At 41.1% G+C, this 18,623-nt stretch overlaps 3 protein-coding genes and 1 long non-coding RNA gene across 4 annotated transcripts; 2 read left to right on the top strand and 2 right to left on the bottom strand.

Annotated features, from left to right (window-relative positions):
• The first annotated feature begins 1,912 nt into the window (after positions 1-1,912).
• LOC120743373 lies at positions 1,913-12,194 on the top strand. The gene is made up of 3 exons (XR_005698169.1): positions 1,913-1,932; positions 4,016-4,019; positions 12,084-12,194. It is a non-coding gene; the product is annotated as an uncharacterized LOC120743373 (long non-coding RNA).
• On the top strand, positions 6,687-8,233 carry LOC120743370 (monocyte chemotactic protein 1B-like). The gene is made up of 3 exons (XM_040047000.1): positions 6,687-6,878; positions 7,331-7,448; positions 7,538-8,233. The coding sequence occupies exons 1-3, from the start codon at positions 6,812-6,814 to the stop codon at positions 7,650-7,652; spliced, it is 300 nt and encodes a 99-aa protein (XP_039902934.1). The 5' UTR covers positions 6,687-6,811; the 3' UTR covers positions 7,653-8,233.
• LOC120743371 (monocyte chemotactic protein 1B-like) lies at positions 10,720-12,326 on the bottom strand. The gene is made up of 3 exons (XM_040047001.1): positions 12,137-12,326; positions 11,489-11,606; positions 10,720-11,399 (listed from the first exon to the last, which is right to left on the bottom strand). The coding sequence occupies exons 1-3, from the start codon at positions 12,201-12,203 to the stop codon at positions 11,285-11,287; spliced, it is 300 nt and encodes a 99-aa protein (XP_039902935.1). The 5' UTR covers positions 12,204-12,326; the 3' UTR covers positions 10,720-11,284.
• A 1,787-nt stretch (positions 12,327-14,113) lies between these two features.
• LOC120743372 (monocyte chemotactic protein 1B-like) lies at positions 14,114-15,961 on the bottom strand. The gene is made up of 3 exons (XM_040047002.1): positions 15,772-15,961; positions 14,997-15,114; positions 14,114-14,907 (listed from the first exon to the last, which is right to left on the bottom strand). Exons 1-3 carry the CDS (start codon positions 15,836-15,838, stop codon positions 14,793-14,795), a joined length of 300 nt encoding a protein of 99 aa, XP_039902936.1. The 5' UTR covers positions 15,839-15,961; the 3' UTR covers positions 14,114-14,792.
• Between the last annotated feature and the right edge of the window lie 2,662 nt (positions 15,962-18,623).

Here is an 18,623-nt window from a genome sequence, read left to right as displayed (position 1 = left end):
TTCATGACATGTTAACAGTCCATTAAAATTTGCCTTACATCCACCTTCAAAGTCAACTTAATGATTTATTGGTCAGAAATCGACAAAAAGCCGTAGAAACTATGATTAGAAACTACGATTCGGGCAGGTTTGGTTTGTATTGTCAACATACAGAAAGATACCAAACTATTTAAAAGATCGTGTCACATTTGACATCTGACCTCTCCTTCAAGGCCAGTAGATTTGTTGAAGGTCAAAGTAATAATAATGCTACATAATGCTACTTAAAACTATGTTTCTTACTGCCATTGTTTGTACTGACAAGATGTTGGAATATAGAAATGATGGGGATTCTAAAAGTCAAAGAACTTTAGACCTCTGACTTCTTCTTCAAGGTCAAGTATGATTGAATGTACATAAAATGTCTTATATTTAAATCTATGTTTAAAATTCTGCTGCCTTTGTGTGTTGGCAACATGTTTTAAAATTGGATGGATTGTGGGTGGATTTTAAACATCACAGATCACATTATAGTTTGTATTAAAATGTCATGTCACATTGACCTTTGACCTCACATGGCAATGTACAAACGTCTCCACAGGGAAAATAACAAAAGCCTGAACTTTTTTTTTACTGCACTGCAAAGTTCTTAAATTAAATTCAAAATGAACAAAGAAAACAAAAAAAATTGGCTTCCTAAAGATTAAACAAAGATTTAAAGAACTGAAGAATCAGCTCAGATTTGCCTTCAGGTGACTCGTGTTGTGTATTTAACGTTTTATAACTAAACTTCTTTTTTTTTTAACCAGAATCAAATAGATTTTGTGCTGTGGCTATGACAGGGTGTAACATTACAGACACATCAGACATGCTTGAACGTGAACACGATGGGACATTCCCATTTTAAACTTTTTGTGAATAATAAAAGCTCCTCAAAGAAGTCTTTGCAATGTTTTTGTCAATCGTATAATATACTTGAAACATTAATATTTTGTGATTAACCAACAAAGTATTAAAACTCCACAGGTTATCTCTTATCAACTTTAATCACTGAAGCTTGTTTTTGTTTTTTAACATTAGTTTCAGTCTCTGATTCACACAGTGAAAAAAAACCTCTGACAAATTCCCCGAATGTTTTACACAATCAGAAGCATTCAGAAGGGACTGCATGAGACAAAAACACCTGGAGAATGATGAGGAAGAGTTCTGTACTTCATCAAATGGACAGAAATGCGACTTTCTGCCGCACCTCACGATGCGGGTTGATGTGTCAGCGTTGTGTCGGTGTTGTTTCTGGATCAACAAAACTAATGTTGGTCCATGTTCAACATACTTTTATAACATGGAAACATGGTCACACCACACACCAAACTGTAACCCTAACCATGAACACATCCTAACCCCCGACCCTAACACTTACCGTAAATGACCCTTTTTTAGATTTTTTCCAGGGTGGACATCAGCAAGTCACAAAGCTATCACATCATAGCAATTTGATTGGCTAAATGCTATGCTGATCCAGTACAAACTTTATTATTTTGATCCAGGAACAACACCAACACGCTGATATCAGAGAGACCTCATGGTGTTTGCTAGCATCTACAAACATTACTGAGACAAGATCATACAACTCACAAAATCATCACTGTGAAAGTAGATGTTTGCTAGTGCATCTGTTGTGCTTCAGTAATAAAGTTCATTCCAAAAACCATTTGGTTTTTTATTTATCTATGTGCATCATTTGTGCATCACACATTTACCAAAAGGTTGTAAACTAGAGGTCATCAATTTCATCCCTATAACAAAGAACAGATTACATTATTTAGACTTTAAAGTACAGACAATGGGTGACTTTATTGTTACATTTAGTCAAATATAGAACATGTGTGGCTCAATCTATTACACCATATCACCCTATGTTATTTAGCATGCCGAATATTATATTAAAAATAAGTTTTAATCATTGTTTTTTATTTCTGAATTGTCCTGCGTGTTAATTCATTTTGATTATTCCAGAAATTCATTGAGTGAATGAATCCTTGCAGTTCCGCTGCTTGTATCCACAGCCTCATTCCTTCAGTGGCAAGAACTGGACCAGAACTGAGGTTAGGACCATAACCAACTGCTTTGCTTCCGCACAGCTCTTTTTCCACCACAACACGTCGGTATAGCATCGGCATCACTGCAGACTTCATATCAATCTGTCAGTCAGCACCATTTTTCCCTTACTCATGAATAAAACCCAGTGATACTTAAATGCCTTCACGTGACGCAACAGGTTCCTGACCCAGAATGAGCAGAGCTTTAAGGAACTCAGGACAAAACCTAACCATATAATTGATGGTTTGCTAAACTCGCCTCTTTGAACTCCCACACCTGAGTTTTTGCCACTGCCAGAGCCATGCTCTGCTTGGTCTGCTCGTAACTACCGGCTGTCTCATGAATTTGGGCCTTTTTCAGAGACCCCCATTGTACTCTCATTCAATATCTGGGTGTGCTACACCTGTCCTGTATAAGGCCAGGGGACAACATAACGTTGCTCTGTGTCTGCTGGATAAAGTAATATAAATATCTTGGTCAATTACAGATTTGCATGTGCTGTTACATTTGAAAAAACATATTTTATAATAATATTTTAACTGAATACAGCAAATATAAACACCTAAAATATTGAAGTGAAAGGAAGTGATCCTTATGGTGTCTTATCATCTTATATATATAGAATGATTTTATGACATTATGCAAGGTCACTTCACATACCTGACTCATACCTGGGCCTGCTATGACTACATGACTACTACAGAAAATAAACCATGATATGAAACATACAGTAAACCTGCAAACAGATGTGCAGGATACAGGATACTGGTTACAGAATATTGAAAAGGTGTTACATATTGTTCCTGCTAGGTTTCTACATGCTATAAATTCAATCTAGACAGTAATCTTGACTTCAAATGAATCTGCATGCCAAATTATTGACTAACGTTTGAGCATTTTATCCATAGATTTTATACAAAAAAATAGCAACCCAAACATCAGTACAAAGGATGAAGCTGAACATTTTTGTCAGTCGTCACATGGTAATCACAATGTAGGCCCACCCTAAAACACACGCAGCTTTATGATCCTTGTTACACTAGTGGGAAACAAAAGTTACAATATGAATATTGTGTGGTGTTCAGGTGGATGTGAAACTGTAACAGCTGAGACCATAAAACCAGCAGGAAAGTTTTCATTGAGGTCACAGAACAAAGAAGCTACAGTGCTGTTTTCCCATAGACTTCTACACAGCCAGACTTGGTTCTGAAACCACAGGAGTCAACCCCCCATTGGTCATTAGAAGAAATGCAGGTTTGAGGCAATTTTCAGCCCTGAAAGCTACATCCATCTTCAACCCATTTAACCTTCACATGTTCACAAGACTGTGTTTGAGCCACATCACAAGAAAAAAGCTAGAATTTGAGGAAAATGTGTTTTGTTGTGGCCCTACTAGAGTACGCCAATACTCTAAAAACACCACCTTCTGTTGGTGTAGGAGTTTACTCAGACTCAGACACAGGCTGTGACTCATAATAAAAGTACAGGGTGGGCCATTTATATGGATACACCGTAATAACATGGGAATGGTTGGTGATATTAAAGTCCTGTTTGTGGCACATTAGTATATGTGAGGGGGCAAACTCCTCAAGATGGGTGGTGACCATGGTGGCCATTTAGAAGTCGGCCATCTTGGATACAACTTTTGTTTTTTCAATAGGAAGAGGGCCATGTGACACAAACTTATTGGTAATGTCACAAGAAAAACAATGGTGTGCTTGGTTTCAACGTAACTTTATTCTTTCATGAGTTATTTACAAGTTTCTCTTTGTTCACAGCCACTGACATGTCGAAGAGGTTAACACGTGAGGAGCGGATCGAAATTGTGTTGATATCTGGTGAACGCAGTAACCGGGTCATTGCAGCAGATTTCAATGCAAGACAGCCTACGAGACCACCCATCTCCCATGCTACAGTTAACAAACTGCTTGCTGAGTTTCGTGAAACTGGTTCAGTGTTGGATTTGCCAAAATGTGGACGCAAGAAAACTGTCACTAATGAAGAAACATCAGTGGCTGTCCTAGCTTCATTCAGCAAGAGCCCACAGCGTAGCACCCGCCGCATGTCACTGGAGAGTGGCATTAGTCGAACATCCCTTCTACGGATATTAGCTACTCACAAATGGCACCCTTACAAACTCCAGCTACTGCAGCATCTCAACGAGGACCCAGATCGGCGCACAGAATTTGCAGAATGGGCAAAACAAAAATTGGGACAGGACCCTCAGTTCACGCAGAAGATTTTGTTCAGTGATGAGGAAAACTTTTATGTGAATGGTGAAGTTAACAAACAAAACCACCACTATTGGTCTGACACTAACCCACATTGGATGGATCCCTCCAAGACTGCTGGCACAACAAAAGTGATGGTTTGGTGTGGTATATGGGGTACAACGATAGCGGGTCCATTCTTCATCAATGGAAACCTCAAGGCCACTGGATATTTGAAATTGCTACATGATGATGTGTTTCCCTCTTTATGCACTGAAGCTGGCACGTTCCCTGAGTTTTTCCAGCAAGATGGTGCACCACCACATTATGGGTGCCAGGTCCGAGCATTCCTAGATGAACAGTTTCCTGGAAAGTGGATTGGTCGTCATGGGCCAGTTGAATGGCCCCCAAGGTCTCCCGATCTGACCCCCTTAGACTTTTATCTTTGGGGTCATCTGCAGGCAATAGTCTATCGTGGGACGATACGAGATGTGCAGCACTTGAAACTACGGATACTGGATGCCTGTGCTGGCATTTCTCCTGCGGTGTTGCTATCAGTGTGTGAAGAGTGGGAGAAGAGGGTTGCATTGACAATCCAACACAATGGGCAGCCCATTGAACACATTTTATAAGTGGTCAGAAACTTGTAAATAACTCATGAAAGAATAACGTTACATTGAAACCAAGCACACCATTGTTTTTCTTGTGACATTACCAATAAGTTTGATGTGTCACATGGCCCTCTTCCTATTGAAAAAACAAAAGTTGTATCCAAGATGGCCGAATGCTAAATTGCCACCATGGTCACCACCCATCTTGAGGAGTTTGCCCCCTCACATACTAATGTGCCACAAACAGGACTTTAATATCACCAACCATTCCCATGTTATTACGGTGTATCCATATAAATGGCCCACCCTGTATATTACATTATATTACATTGGATTAAGCTAGCTTACTGGTTTAAATTCTCTTTTTAAGTCTGAGTGCAACTTATTTAAAAATACCACCATGTCTGCAGCTGGAAGAATATTACAGCTGTATGCATCAAACCACATTCAAACTGCCTGACATGTTGATTCTAAACATAACCAACATGTAAACCCGGATTAACAGGGTTGGCTCGGATTCCATCTCACTGTATGTTGAATGAATTACATCCTAAAAACTGTATAATACTTAGCGCCGTATATCTGACAGTTCCATTCAGTTCATATCAGTTAGATTTATATAGCACCAACAGTCGGCTCAAGTCACTTTACATTGTACAGTAAAGAACTTAAAATAATGAAGAAAACCCCAGCAATCAAAACTATGAGCAAGCACTTGGTGACAGTGGGAAGGAAAAACTCCCTTTTAATAGGAAGAAACCTGAGGCAGAACCAGGCTCAGGGAGGGCACCCCATCTGCTGCAACTGGCTCGGAGTGAGGGGAGAAAAACGTTACTTACTGTAATAATAATGACTTTAATTATTTTAAAAACCATAGGGCTATTTCGAAATGAACAGAAATGATTCCTGATGCTTCCCATGAATTTGTTGTCCTCATCTGATTTACATTTTATTGTTTAAGAAACACACAAGTGAGTGAGACATGAGTGCCAAATTTAGCTCAAACTTTCCAAGTTCATGTGAATGTTGCTGGCTGAATGCTGAATCAGTGTGACACCACATGCATGCATAACATCCATGTGGTGTCTCTTGTACTTTCAACGGTTATTACTGAGAAAAGTCTCCTGTGTGATTCCACAGCTTGTCTGTCAGACAGCCAGCACTAAGACACTCACCACAGGTCATGACTCTCATGGGAACCTTTGATAGATTCCAAGCCCACAATAAAACTTTCATCCCAGCAGTCATAGGAGTCAAAAAATCCAAACGTGTTTTACTACATTCCATTCATTCAAGTCATTCTCCTGCTGCCTTTTGTTGTGTCCTTGTTTATTTACATAATTACTGGCTGGAAGTTTGTTGCTCAGTTGGAGATTCCTGTTGTATCTGTGCTCAGTCTGTTTATTGAGCTGCCCATTGGACTCCTTATATTGTGTGGATACTCATATGACCTGTATCATCATTAAACTGTGGTTGCTCTCCTGTGTTTCACACCGCACCAACGATAAAAAGTGTAATAATAAAGAGCAGAATATGCAGATGAGAGAGAGATCAGATTTTTGTAGTTTTAGTCACACCCTCGCTCAAGTGAGACGTAATTAATAGGGAAACTCAATGTGTAAAAACTGGTTCCTCATTTTAGTTTCACAGTGAAACAGTTTATATAGAGAACCGAAAGCACAGAGAAAAAAAAAGCCCAAAAAAAAATACCCTCTATAGTAAAATGGCAAAAGTCACAGCCACGTCATGGATATTCCCAAGATGCAAAGTGGGGTCTCCCCGCTTCTTCTTCCAACTGTATAAATGTGAAGCAGGTGGACAGCAGTGACACAGCACAGAGAACAAGCCGACAGAGCTCAGCTGAGACTTTAATCCACTGCTGCAACACGAAGCCAACAAACAAACTTCAGGATGGCCGCTCCTCGTCTCGCTCTGTCTGTGGTTGTGCTCATGCTGGCTGTCATCGCTCTGACTGAGGGTAAGGCTCGTTTTAATTAAGAGACTTTTACATTTTTGGGTATGGAAGCCAAAACAAATAGTAAATATTGAGATCTAGTCCTGAATATACATGTATTAAAAATGCAAAGACATATAGTAACTCATTAGTGTGATTTCCTGTGTTGCTGGTGATGAGTAGTCGCTATTTTTCCAAAAATATTAAAACACACACACAGAATTAATGCAGCAAATAATATTAACATATCACTTCATAGAGATAGTTAACAGAGGACAGGTCACATGACAAATCTGACCACTTCATAACTCAGGGGAACAAATGAGCAGTTGCACAGTGTCATCAACTAAACATACAGTATCAGATGTGACCTCACACCAGCCAGCAGGAAACTGAATCGGAACAAAAACCAAGAAGCAGATGATGCGGTGCTGTGTCAGTGGCTCAGTTGTTAACTTGTTCCTGTTTGTTTGCAGGTATGCGCGGTGCTGGCCCAAAAAAGTGCTGCTTCCGCTTCAATGACCAGGAAGTGCCTAAAGGAAAAGTGGTCAGCTACATCAAGACCAGCCAGCGCTGCTCCAAGCCCGCCATCCTGTAAGTACACAACCTCACAAACACACATCACCACCATCACCAAACCTGCCCCTCCATCCTCTGACTCTCCTCTTTCTGTGAACCTTCAGGCTGAACACAGTGGCAGGCCGACAGCTGTGTGTCAGACCTTCGGCCCCCTGGGTGAAGCAGCTCATCAGCTACCTGGATGCCAAAGCCGTCCCAGGAGAGACATCCAACCTGTAACCATGGAAACTACTGTAGAAGAGCCTTCATGGACAAAACCTGGACAGTTTATATGTTTAAATGCTGGCAGTTTTTAAGCTATAACCAAACAGCAGCTCTTCTTCATGCTGAATCTGTACCTCATAATGTTATAGCTACATCCTGAGTACAGGTTTCCACTGGGTCAAAAAATTTACGAATGATCTTTCTGCAGTCCAACGATTTTGTGTGTGTGCTTGTTTACACTGCCATTCTTTTAATACTGATATTTAACATTTCTGACTATGAATGTTTTATGATATTTTACAAAACAAGTGTGTTTTTGCTTAATACAACACTGAAAGTCTGACCGTAAGCACTGTGATACTTTGAAGTGTAATCTGAAATGACTTGAGAAGCTGTTCTTTGTGAAAGAGCAGTGCCTCCCACCTCCACATGGTGTCATCAGTAAACAGCAGAGTATAAGCTATGGGCTGCAGCACTGTTCCTGCACTGTGGGCAGTTTGTTTGGTTTATATGTAAAATCTGAGTAAACATTTTTTGTTTTGCATGCTTATGCTACTACGTGTACTCCTTAAATTAAAGTTACAGGATCAGCTAAAGTTTGTCTTTGTCATCCTGTGTTTTGTTGCATACTGCAACAACTCATGTCACTTAAATAGACACCAGAGCAACTTATGATAGTACTGATAATATGATATCCTCTCGCTGAAGATCACGTTGAGGGATTTGTGTTAAGTGTTCTTGCAGCCCTCCAGTGGGTCCTATAAGGCACTGTTTCCCACACACTTTGCCGTGGCACATAGGTGTGCTGTGAGAAATGATCTGGTGCGCTGTGGCAGATTATCTGGTTCCACCTGATTCGTACTATAAGGGCCTGTCTCAATATGCGTACTTGTGCGTATTTGCGGTCTCGTGGCCTCGTGATACGTCATCAGACCAAGTAGTGTTCCAATTCAAAGGGGGTGTCCAAATTTATAGGCTGCATCCTCCTGCATCCTTCCGGCCTACCCAGCCTTCGGAGGACCCGGCCCAAATAGACCGCGGTGGCCGTGTCCTCCGAAGGCCGGGCCGGAAGTGAGAGGCTGTGAAACTGGACGGTCTAGCTTTCAGATTTGCATCACCAGCTGGAGTTTAATAAACTCAGCCGTCTCCTCCTCGATGTCTAAAATATAACAGGACACTGGCGTAAATTCTCAATCATTGATCTCACACTTCTCTTTAATCACTTTTCTGTTTATTCAGCTGTAATCTCAGCCAAACCGATTTACTCACGAAGAAATTAAACACTGAAAACAGCCAATCAAGAACATTTTAAGTTATCTAAGTGACTTTTACATATATATATATATATATATATATATATATATATATATCATGTTTAACCTGAGTAGCGAAAGACTGCGGGGGTTGAAAATGATGTGCCGGGAGTTCGCTGTTCTTGCCCTGGCTAGCTATCGAGCTGGTGTGTAACAGACGTCTCCGAAAATGTCGCAAATATGATGTCTTGATAAACTGAGCAGATATTTGAAGTTTACACAGCTACATTCTTGCCTGAAAATATCTTAAAAGTTTCTTTTGTGACCCAGAAAGAGTAATAACAGTAATATTAAAACTTAGTGGCGGCCACCATTGTTGGAAACTGGAATTGGCTGGGCCGCACTATGAATTCTGGGATATGGTGGGCCACGAAGGATACACCTGACCCATCCTTCAAATCTGGGGAAAAGGAGGATGAATTTGTCACTTGCATTTGGAGGAGTCTACGAAATTGGACAGCCTTTGCTGCGTTGCTGTGACATAATTGGCCTACACATGCGGCCTCAGGAGGACGAAGCCCATGAATTTGGAAACCCGCAAAGTACGCATCAAGCCGAGAAAGCGAAAAATTCCCTGATGTGTTCTTGCTCCACCCGTTTTATTGGACATGCATCAGTGGTGACTTGTGTTGCAGCCCGTTCACACTCTCGAGGCGTAATATAGTGACGATTTGTCAAGTCCCGAGACGTTCCTGAGGCACCCGAAAGGTGACCTTCCGCATTCTTATGCCACGTGCCGGCTTATGGATGAAATCCAGCAGAATGACGCTCCTGTGGTAATCCACGTCCCAGCCATGTATTGCAGCCCTAACCCTAACCTTATCCCTAACCCATAACCATAATCTTATCTAACCGATCTAACCTTAACCAGGACTTTAATGATGTTAGATAGTGTTTTCCAAAGCAATTTAAGTAAAATGAACGTGCATGTGAAGATTCATTCCAAATGGTTCTCATGTTTCCTCATTTTTCCAATCTGGTAAAATAGGGACATGTTGGGTGCGCAGAAGCGTAAAATACTGACGATTTGTCACCTAGTGTAAAATGTTAGGCTTTGGAGTGGAGAGTGTTGTGTGTGGACTTGGTGAGTTAAATACCACAGAATTTCGATCAAAACTCAAATGCAACATTGGTGGAGAAGCACAAATAAGCACAGCTCAATTTATCAAGACATCACATATTCGCGTTAGTGCTCTGATGTTTCGGAGAAATCTGTTACCCGCCAGCTCGATAGCAGACCGGGAGGTCAAGGCTCATTAGAGCCCAGCGAAAACAGCGGAGTCCACCCCCCGCGGTCTTTCGCTACTCCGGTTAAACATGATATATAAGTGTCTTATATAACTTAAAATGTTAATGTTTGGTTTATTTCAGTATTTTATTTGTTCCTGAGGAAATCGGTTTAGCTGAGATTAAAGTTAAGCTTCATAACATATTAATCACAGTTAAATTAAGAGGGGAAGGCAGTAAAAATTCCGGAAATGTGACATCATCAAGTACACTGGTGTTACAATGGTACAAATCTCCAGTCCGTACTCACGTTATCATAAAGTCCGGACTTAGCAAGATCGCGAGAACGGACTTGTGTAATTGAGAATTGAAAAAGGGCATCTGAATCACAAGCAAACAAGGATTTGGTTAAATGTTATTTCTCTTTATTTTGAACAGGTGAAGGTTGAACTCTACACCTGTAAAGGACATCAGTAGTTGTTCCATTGTCTAAGTGACACGAGCTGTTACACTCTGTAAGAAGACTCACAATGACAAAGTTCCACTGATCCTTTATCCTTTATTTTGAAGTGAAGTTATCAGCACAATCATAAAAACACAAATACTTAAGTTTTACATCAAAACCAAGCGAACTGTCCACAGTGCAGGAACAGTGCTGCAGCCCATAGCTTATACTCTGCTGTTTACTGATGACACCATGTGGAGGTGGGAGGCACTGCTCTTTCACAAAGAACAGCTTCTCAAGTCATTTCAGATTACACTCCAAAGTATCACAGTGCTCACGGTCAGACTTTCAGTGTTGTATTAAGCAAAAACACTCGTTATTCAGTATAATAAGATAAATATTCAAAGTCAGAAATGTAAAAATATTAAATATCAGTATTAAAAGAACAACAGAGTAAACAAACAAAGAAATGTTTGGATTGCAGGAAATTATTCCTATTTGCAAATGAATCTCATAATTATGTCTTTAAGTATAAGAATATCTGATACAGATTCAGCATGTAGACAGAGGAGCTGCTGTTTGGTTATACAAACTTCCAGCATTTAAACATATAAACTGTCCAGCTTTTGTCCATGAAGGCTCTTCCACAGTAGTTTCCATGGTTACAGGTTGGATGTCTGTCCTGGGACGGCTTTGGCATCCAGGTAGCTGATGAGCTGCTTCACCCAGGGGGCCGAAGGTCTGACACACAGCTGTCGGCCTGCCACTGTGTTCAGCCTGAAGGTTCACAGAAAGAGGAGAGTCAGAGGATGGAGGGGCAGGTTTGGTGATGGTGGTGATGTGTGTTTGTGAGGTTGTGTACTTACAGGATGGCGGACTTGGAGCAGCGCTGGCTGGTCTTGACGTAGCTGACCACTCTTCCTTTAGGCACTTCCTGGTCATTGAAGCGGAAGCAGCACTTTTTTGGGCCAGCACCGCGCATACCTGCAAACAAACAGGAACAAGTTAACAACTGAGCCACTGACACAGCACCACATCATCTGCTTCTTGGTTTTTGTTCCGATTCAGTTTCCTGCTGGCTGGTGTGAGGTCACATCTGATACTGTATGTTTAGTTGATGACACTGTGCAACTGCTCATTTGTTCCCCTGAGTTATGAAGTGGTCAGATTTGTCATGTGACCTGTCCTCTGTTTACTGTATCTATGAAGTAATATGTTAATATTAAGTTTAATGCTGCATTAACATTAATTATTTTACTTTCAGATTTGTTCAGCTCTGCTGTTTTCATTAGAAAATATCGTCTAGTCATTGCCGACATTTAGATATATAATCATCACTTTGAGTTATTATTTTCACATTGCACATTTGAATGTCCTGAGACTTGTGTGTGCTTTATTTTGTTTTTTGTTTGTTTTATATGTACGTTGAATATGAATTAATATTACATTTAAAGGAGAAAGAAATTGTTATTCATCACACAGTGTAAAGGTCAGATCATTAAAACGAGCCTTACCTTCAGTCAGAGCGATGACAGCCAGCATGAGCACAACCACAGACAGAGCGAGACGAGGAGCGGCCATCCTGAAGTTTGTTTGTTGGCTTCGTGTTGCAGCAGTGGATTAAAGTCTCAGCTGAGCTCTGTCGGCTTGTTCTCTGTGCTGTGTCACTGCTGTCCACCTGCTTCACATTTATACAGTTGGAAGAAGAAGCGGGGCAGACCCTGTTGTGCACCTTGGAAAGATTTGTGACGTGTCGAGTTTCACTAAAATGAGGAACTGTTTAATTTCCCTTTTTAGTATGCCTCTCTATCACACTGACACTGCAGACCTTTCATTGCTGATGCAGTGTGAAACAGTTAAGTGTCTATATAGGACATATCAGTATTCAGACATGTATTTGTTTAACCCCGTGGAGTTTCCCCTATATATGGATTAATATGGACTTAGCTGCCTGCTGCGTCCTCTTTATGCTAAGAGCACACATGCTTCACACATGCAGAACTATCACTGGGTGATGTCTGGGTGGCTGTGCCCACCTGTTGTATTTGTTTAATATACAGTCTGTGGATAAACTAGTACTAAAAACTGTCTGTGCTGAATTTTTAACATGTACAGAAAAGCAGCAGGGACAATGTGCATCACCCTCACAATGTTGTGTAACAGGTGACATTTGTCAGGCACATCTGCACGCAGGCTAACTCCATCCATCACCTCTCTCTCTCTTCTTTTCACCGTCACCACTGAAAACAAGAAGAGGCTCAGAGTTGATCCATGATGTAATCCCGCCCCCACCCTCAACCGGTCCATGTGTGGTAGGTCCGTCCCTCCTACCACACACCTCACCGCTGTCTCGCTTTCGTCATACTGTGCTCCACTCCTGTCAGCTGTGCTCCACTCCTGTGTGTCATTACCTGATTACCTTGTTTGTATTTATCGTGTATGCCTGCTTGTGTTCCTCGTCGGTTCGTCTGTGTTATTCTGCGTCTCTCTGCTCCACATTCTTCTCTCCATTTCCAGCTCTCCATCCCCTGCGTACTGCCTTGTGTCTTTCCCTGCGTGTGACTTTGTCAGTTATGGTTTTGTGTTTTGTTATTATGAGTTTTCCCCAGTTTAGGTTTATGTTCAGTTCTGCCCTCACCTTTCTTATTGTGCACTGTAAATAAACCCACTCGCACCTCCGCCGCTGTCTGCAACATGGGTCCTCATTCACTCCACCACACAACTGTTACCCCATCCGTGACAGATTCAGGGTCACCTGGTCCAGCCCTGACTATATGATTTAGAAAAAAGGAAAGTTTTAAGCCTAATCTTAAAAGTAGAGATAGTGTCTGTCTCCCAAATCCAAACTGGAAGCTGGTTCCACAGAAGAGGGGCCTGAAAACTGAAGGCTCTCCCTCCCATTCTACTTTTAAATACTCTAGGAACAACAAGTAGGCCTGCAGAGCGAGAGCGAAGTGCTCTAATAGGGTGATATGGTACTACAAGGTCATTAAAATATGATGGGGCCTGATTTTTTAAGACCTTGTATGTGAGGAGCAGGATTTTGAATTCTGGTTGTAACAGGGAGCCAATGAAGGGAAGCCAAAACAGGAGAAATATGCTCTCTCTTTCTAGTCCCTGTCAGGACTCTTGCTGCAGCATTTTGGATTAGCTGAAGGATTTTCAGGGAGTTTTTAGGACATCCTGATAATAATGAATTACACTAGTCCAGCCTGGAAGTAATAAATGCATGAACTAGTTTTTCAGCGTCACTCTGAGACAGGATATTTCTAATTTTAAAGAAATTGCACAAATGGAAGAAAGCAGTCTTACATATTTGTTTAATATGTGCGTTGAAGGACATGTCCTGGGTCAAAAATGACTCCAAGGTTCTTGGTTTTGCTTTGTGTAATCTAACAAACAGCAGCATGTTTAAAACTGAGTTTAAAAATTCTCTGAATCACAGGCAAGCAAGGATTTGATTAAGTGTCATTTCCTGTTTGTTTTTTTTTAAACAGGTGAAGGTTGAACTCTACACCTGTAAAGGACATCAGTAGTTGTTCCATTGTCTATTTATGTGACACGAGCTGTTACACTCTGTAAGAAGACACACAATGACAAAGTTTCACTGATCCTTTATCCTTTATTTTAAAGTGAAGTTATCAGCACAATCATAAAAACACAAATACTTAAGTTTTACATCAAAACCAAGCGAACTGTCCACAGTGCAGGAACAGTGCTGCAGCCCATAGCTTATACTCTGCTGTTTACTGATGACACCATGTGGAGGTGGGAGGCACTGCTCTTTCACAAAGAACAGCTTCTCAAGTCATTTCAGATTACACTCCAAAGTATCACAGTGCTCACGGTCAGACTTTCAGTGTTGTATTAAGCAAAAACACTCGTTATTCAGTATAATAAGATAAATATTCAAAGTCAGAAATGTAAAAATATTAAATATCAGTATTAAAAGAACGACAGAGTAAACAAACAAAGAAATGTTTGGACTTGAGGAAATTATTCCTATTTGCAAATGAATCTCATAATTATGTCTTTAAGTATAAGAATATCTGATACAGATTCAGCATGTAGACAGAAGAGCTGCTGTTTGGTTATACAAACTTCCAGCATTTAAACATATAAACTGTCCAGCTTTTGTCCATGAAGGCTCTTCCACAGTAGTTTCCATGGTTACAGGTTGGATGTCTGTCCTGGGACGGCTTTGGCATCCAGGTAGCTGATGAGCTGCTTCACCCAGGGGGCCGAAGGTCTGACACACAGCTGTCGGCCTGCCACTGTGTTCAGCCTGAAGGTTCACAGAAAGAGGAGAGTCAGAGGATGGAGGGGCAGGTTTGGTGATGGTGGTGATGTGTGTTTGTGAGGTTGTGTACTTACAGGATGGCGGACTTGGAGCAGCGCTGGCTGGTCTTGACGTAGCTGACCACTCTTCCTTTAGGCACTTCCTGGTCATTGAAGCGGAAGCAGCACTTTTTTGGGCCAGCACCGCGCATACCTGCAAACAAACAGGAACAAGTTAACAACTGAGCCACTGACACAGCACCACATCATCTGCTTCTTGGTTTTTGTTCCGATTCAGTTTCCTGCTGGCTGGTGTGAGGTCACATCTGATACTGTATGTTTAGTTGATGACACTGTGCAACTGCTCATTTGTTCCCCTGAGTTATGAAGTGGTCAGCTTTGTCATGTGACCTGTCCTCTGTTTACTGTATCTATGAAGTAATATGTTAATATTAAGTTTAATGCTGCATTAACATTAATTATTTTCATATTGCACATTAGAATGGACTCTTTATCTTAGACAAACTACTGAATGCTACAGCTTTAATGGTTCATGACTTTAGCTTCAGAAATAGAATTTCTTTCTAGTAACTCCTATGAACGAAAAAGATTGAAGAAAAGTTTTATACATTGTTTATCAAAAATAAAATTAGAAGATTGACATTAATGGTCTATTAGTTTGTAAATAAAACAGCCAAGAATTATTGTTGCTTTGTAATAAAATTAATGATTTGAGTGATTTGTTTTTGGTTTTCTCAATTAAAAAAACATTTTTATTGTTACGTATAAACGCTGAATATCATATTAATATTCATTTCAAATTGATATTCATCACACAGTGTAAAGGTCAGATCATTAAAACGAGCCTTACCTTCAGTCAGAGCGATGACAGCCAGCATGAGCACAACCACAGACAGAGCGAGACGAGGAGCGGCCATCCTGAAGTTTGTTTGTTGGCTTCGTGTTGCAGCAGTGGATTAAAGTCTCAGCTGAGCTCTGTCGGCTTGTTCTCTGTGCTGTGTCACTGCTGTCCACCTGCTTCACATTTATACAGTTGGAAGAAGAAGCGGGGCAGACCCTGTTGTGCACCTTGGAAAGATTTGTGACGTGTCGAGTTTCACTAAAATGAGGAACTGTTTAATTTCCCTTTTTAGTATGCCTCTCTATCACACTGACACTGCAGACCTTTCATTGCTGATGCAGTGTGAAACAGTTAAGTGTCTATATAGGACATATCAGTATTCAGACATTTATTTGTTCAACCCCATGGAGTTTCCCAAATATAAGTTTAGGGATCAATATGGACTTACCTGCCTGTCGCGTTCTCTTTATGCTAAGAGCAGTCCCAAGTTTCACCCACTCTGCACATTTCGAGCTTTCTTAGGGTAAACTTTTATTCTGAGTCGATTCCCGTGTCTGAGTCCAGCTGTTGTGAAACTGTAACAGCAACATAAGTGATACTTGTTTTACAGTATTGGAGCGCTCTCATAGGGCAACTTTATATGAAGAAGAGCAGAAACAAAGGTTCCTCAGATTTTAACCTTTTTCTCTCGATGTGGCTGAAACACAGTCTGGTGAACATCCAGACAATCAGTTAATAGAAGAAGATGAAATGGGTTGAAGATGGACTTCAGGAGATTTCTGGAGTGAAAAGTCCTGAAATCACCAAAGCATTTGCTCATAGCAGGTCATGTGACTGTGGGGGTTTCTATGTTTACCTTGTATTATTGTAGGGTCTTTACCTTATAAAATAAAGCGCTTCAAAGCAACTGTTGTTGTGAATTTTTAACATGTACAGAAAAGCAGCAGGGACAATGTGCATCACCCTCACAATGTTGTGTAACAGGTGACATTTGTCATGCACATCTGCACGCAGGCTAACTCCATCCATCACCTCTCTCTCTCTTCTTTTCACCGTCACTACTGAAAACAAGAAGAGGCTCAGAGTTGATCCATGATGTAATCCCGCCCCCACCCTCAACCGGTCCGTCCCTCCCACCACACACCTCACCGCTGTCTCGCTTTCGTCATACATGTCCTGCTCCACCCTCACATACTTCTCTGCCACTGCAGACTTCCTCACACAGCACCACAGTTCATCTCTTGGCATTCAGTCATATGGTTTGTCTAGATTCACAAAGACACAGTGCAACTCCTTCTCTGTCCTTCTCATCTCCTGTACTACTGACTACTTTCTTCATGTCTCTACCTCATCACTTACTGGTGATTCTATTATTAGAAACCTTAAGTTAGAGACTTTGTGAGCTCAGTCGATTGTATTCCACATGAGTATCCAGCGTGTGGACAGGAAGCAGAGATGCAGTCGTAGATGGCTCTGCAACTTCTCTCATTCTGTCATCCTCCAACAACCCATCCCCATAAAGTCTGTGTCTGCTCCCAGTCCACCTAATTATAGACCCAGTTTTAACTTTCCTCTTATTTCACAAAATCTGAAGAAATCCATCAAAATGAGATCTAATCAGATGATGTCTTAGAGCACAGCAAAATCATGTTAATAATATGGTTCATTTCCTCCACATTACAAAGGTAAGTTAAAGGATAAATGTCCTACAGGCCTTTCTGGGTGGCATAGGGACAGTGAATGAGTCCAGGCTAGGCTGGACCTCTGATGGTGTTCTTGGCTTTTAAGGCTCCATCTGAGATTGATTTTTATGATGTGCTGTAGAGCTCTCCTGTTCAGAGACATGCAACTAATGTACCATGCTGTGATGCAGTATGATGACAGATGCTGTGGTGGACCTCTGAAAACTGACCAGCACACAGACCTGTGGTGATTAGTAGAAACGTAGCTTTTCAATTTCAATTTCTTTTATTTATACAGCGCCAAATGATAACAACAGTCCCCTCAAGGTGCTTTATATTGTAAGGCAGACTCTACAATAATAGATACAGAGAAAAAATTAACAAACGTATGACCCCCTATGAGCAAGCACTTTGGTGACAGTGGGAAGGAAAAACTCCCTTTTAACAGGAAGAACTCCGGCAGAACCAGGCTCAGGGAGGGGCGGGGCCATCTGCTGCAACCGGTTGGGGTGAGAGAAGGAAGACAGGATAAAGACATGCTGTGGAAGAGAGACAGAGATTAATAACAAGTATGATTTAATGCAGAGAAGTCTATTAACACATAACGACTGAGCAAGGTGACTGCAGAAGAAATACTCAATGCATCATGGGAATCTCCCAGCAGTCCACACCTATTGCAGCATAACTAAGGGAGTATTCAGGGTCACCTGATCCAGTCCTAACTATATGTTTTAGCAAAAAGGAAAGTTTTAAGCCTAATCTTAAAAGTAGAGATAGTGTCTGTCTCCTGAATCCAAACTGGAAGCTGGTTCCACAGAAGAGGGGCCTGAAAACTGAAGGCTCTCCCTCCCATTCTACTTTTAAATACTCTAGGAACAACAAGTAGGCCTGCAGAGCGAGAGCGAAGTGCTCTAATAGGGTGATATGGTACTACAAGGTCATTAAAATATGATGGGGCCTGATTATTTAAGACCTTGTATGTGAGGAGCATGATTTTGAATTCTGGATTTAACAGGAAGCCAATGAAGGGAAGCCAAAACAGGAGAAATCTGCTCTCTCTTTCTAGTCCCTGTCAGGACTCTTGCTGCAGCATTTTGGATTAACTGAAGGATTTTCAGGGAGTTTTTAGGACATCCTGATAATAATGAATTACACTAGTCCAGCCTGGAAGTAATAAAT

This window comes from Simochromis diagramma, unplaced genomic scaffold (genome assembly GCF_900408965.1).
Source record: "Simochromis diagramma unplaced genomic scaffold, fSimDia1.1 OVJJ01000106.1, whole genome shotgun sequence".
In the NCBI taxonomy this organism is placed as follows: Eukaryota; Metazoa; Chordata; class Actinopteri; order Cichliformes; family Cichlidae; genus Simochromis; species Simochromis diagramma.
Note: the sequence above shows the minus strand (reverse complement) of the source record. Positions and strands in the feature narration are given on the sequence as shown.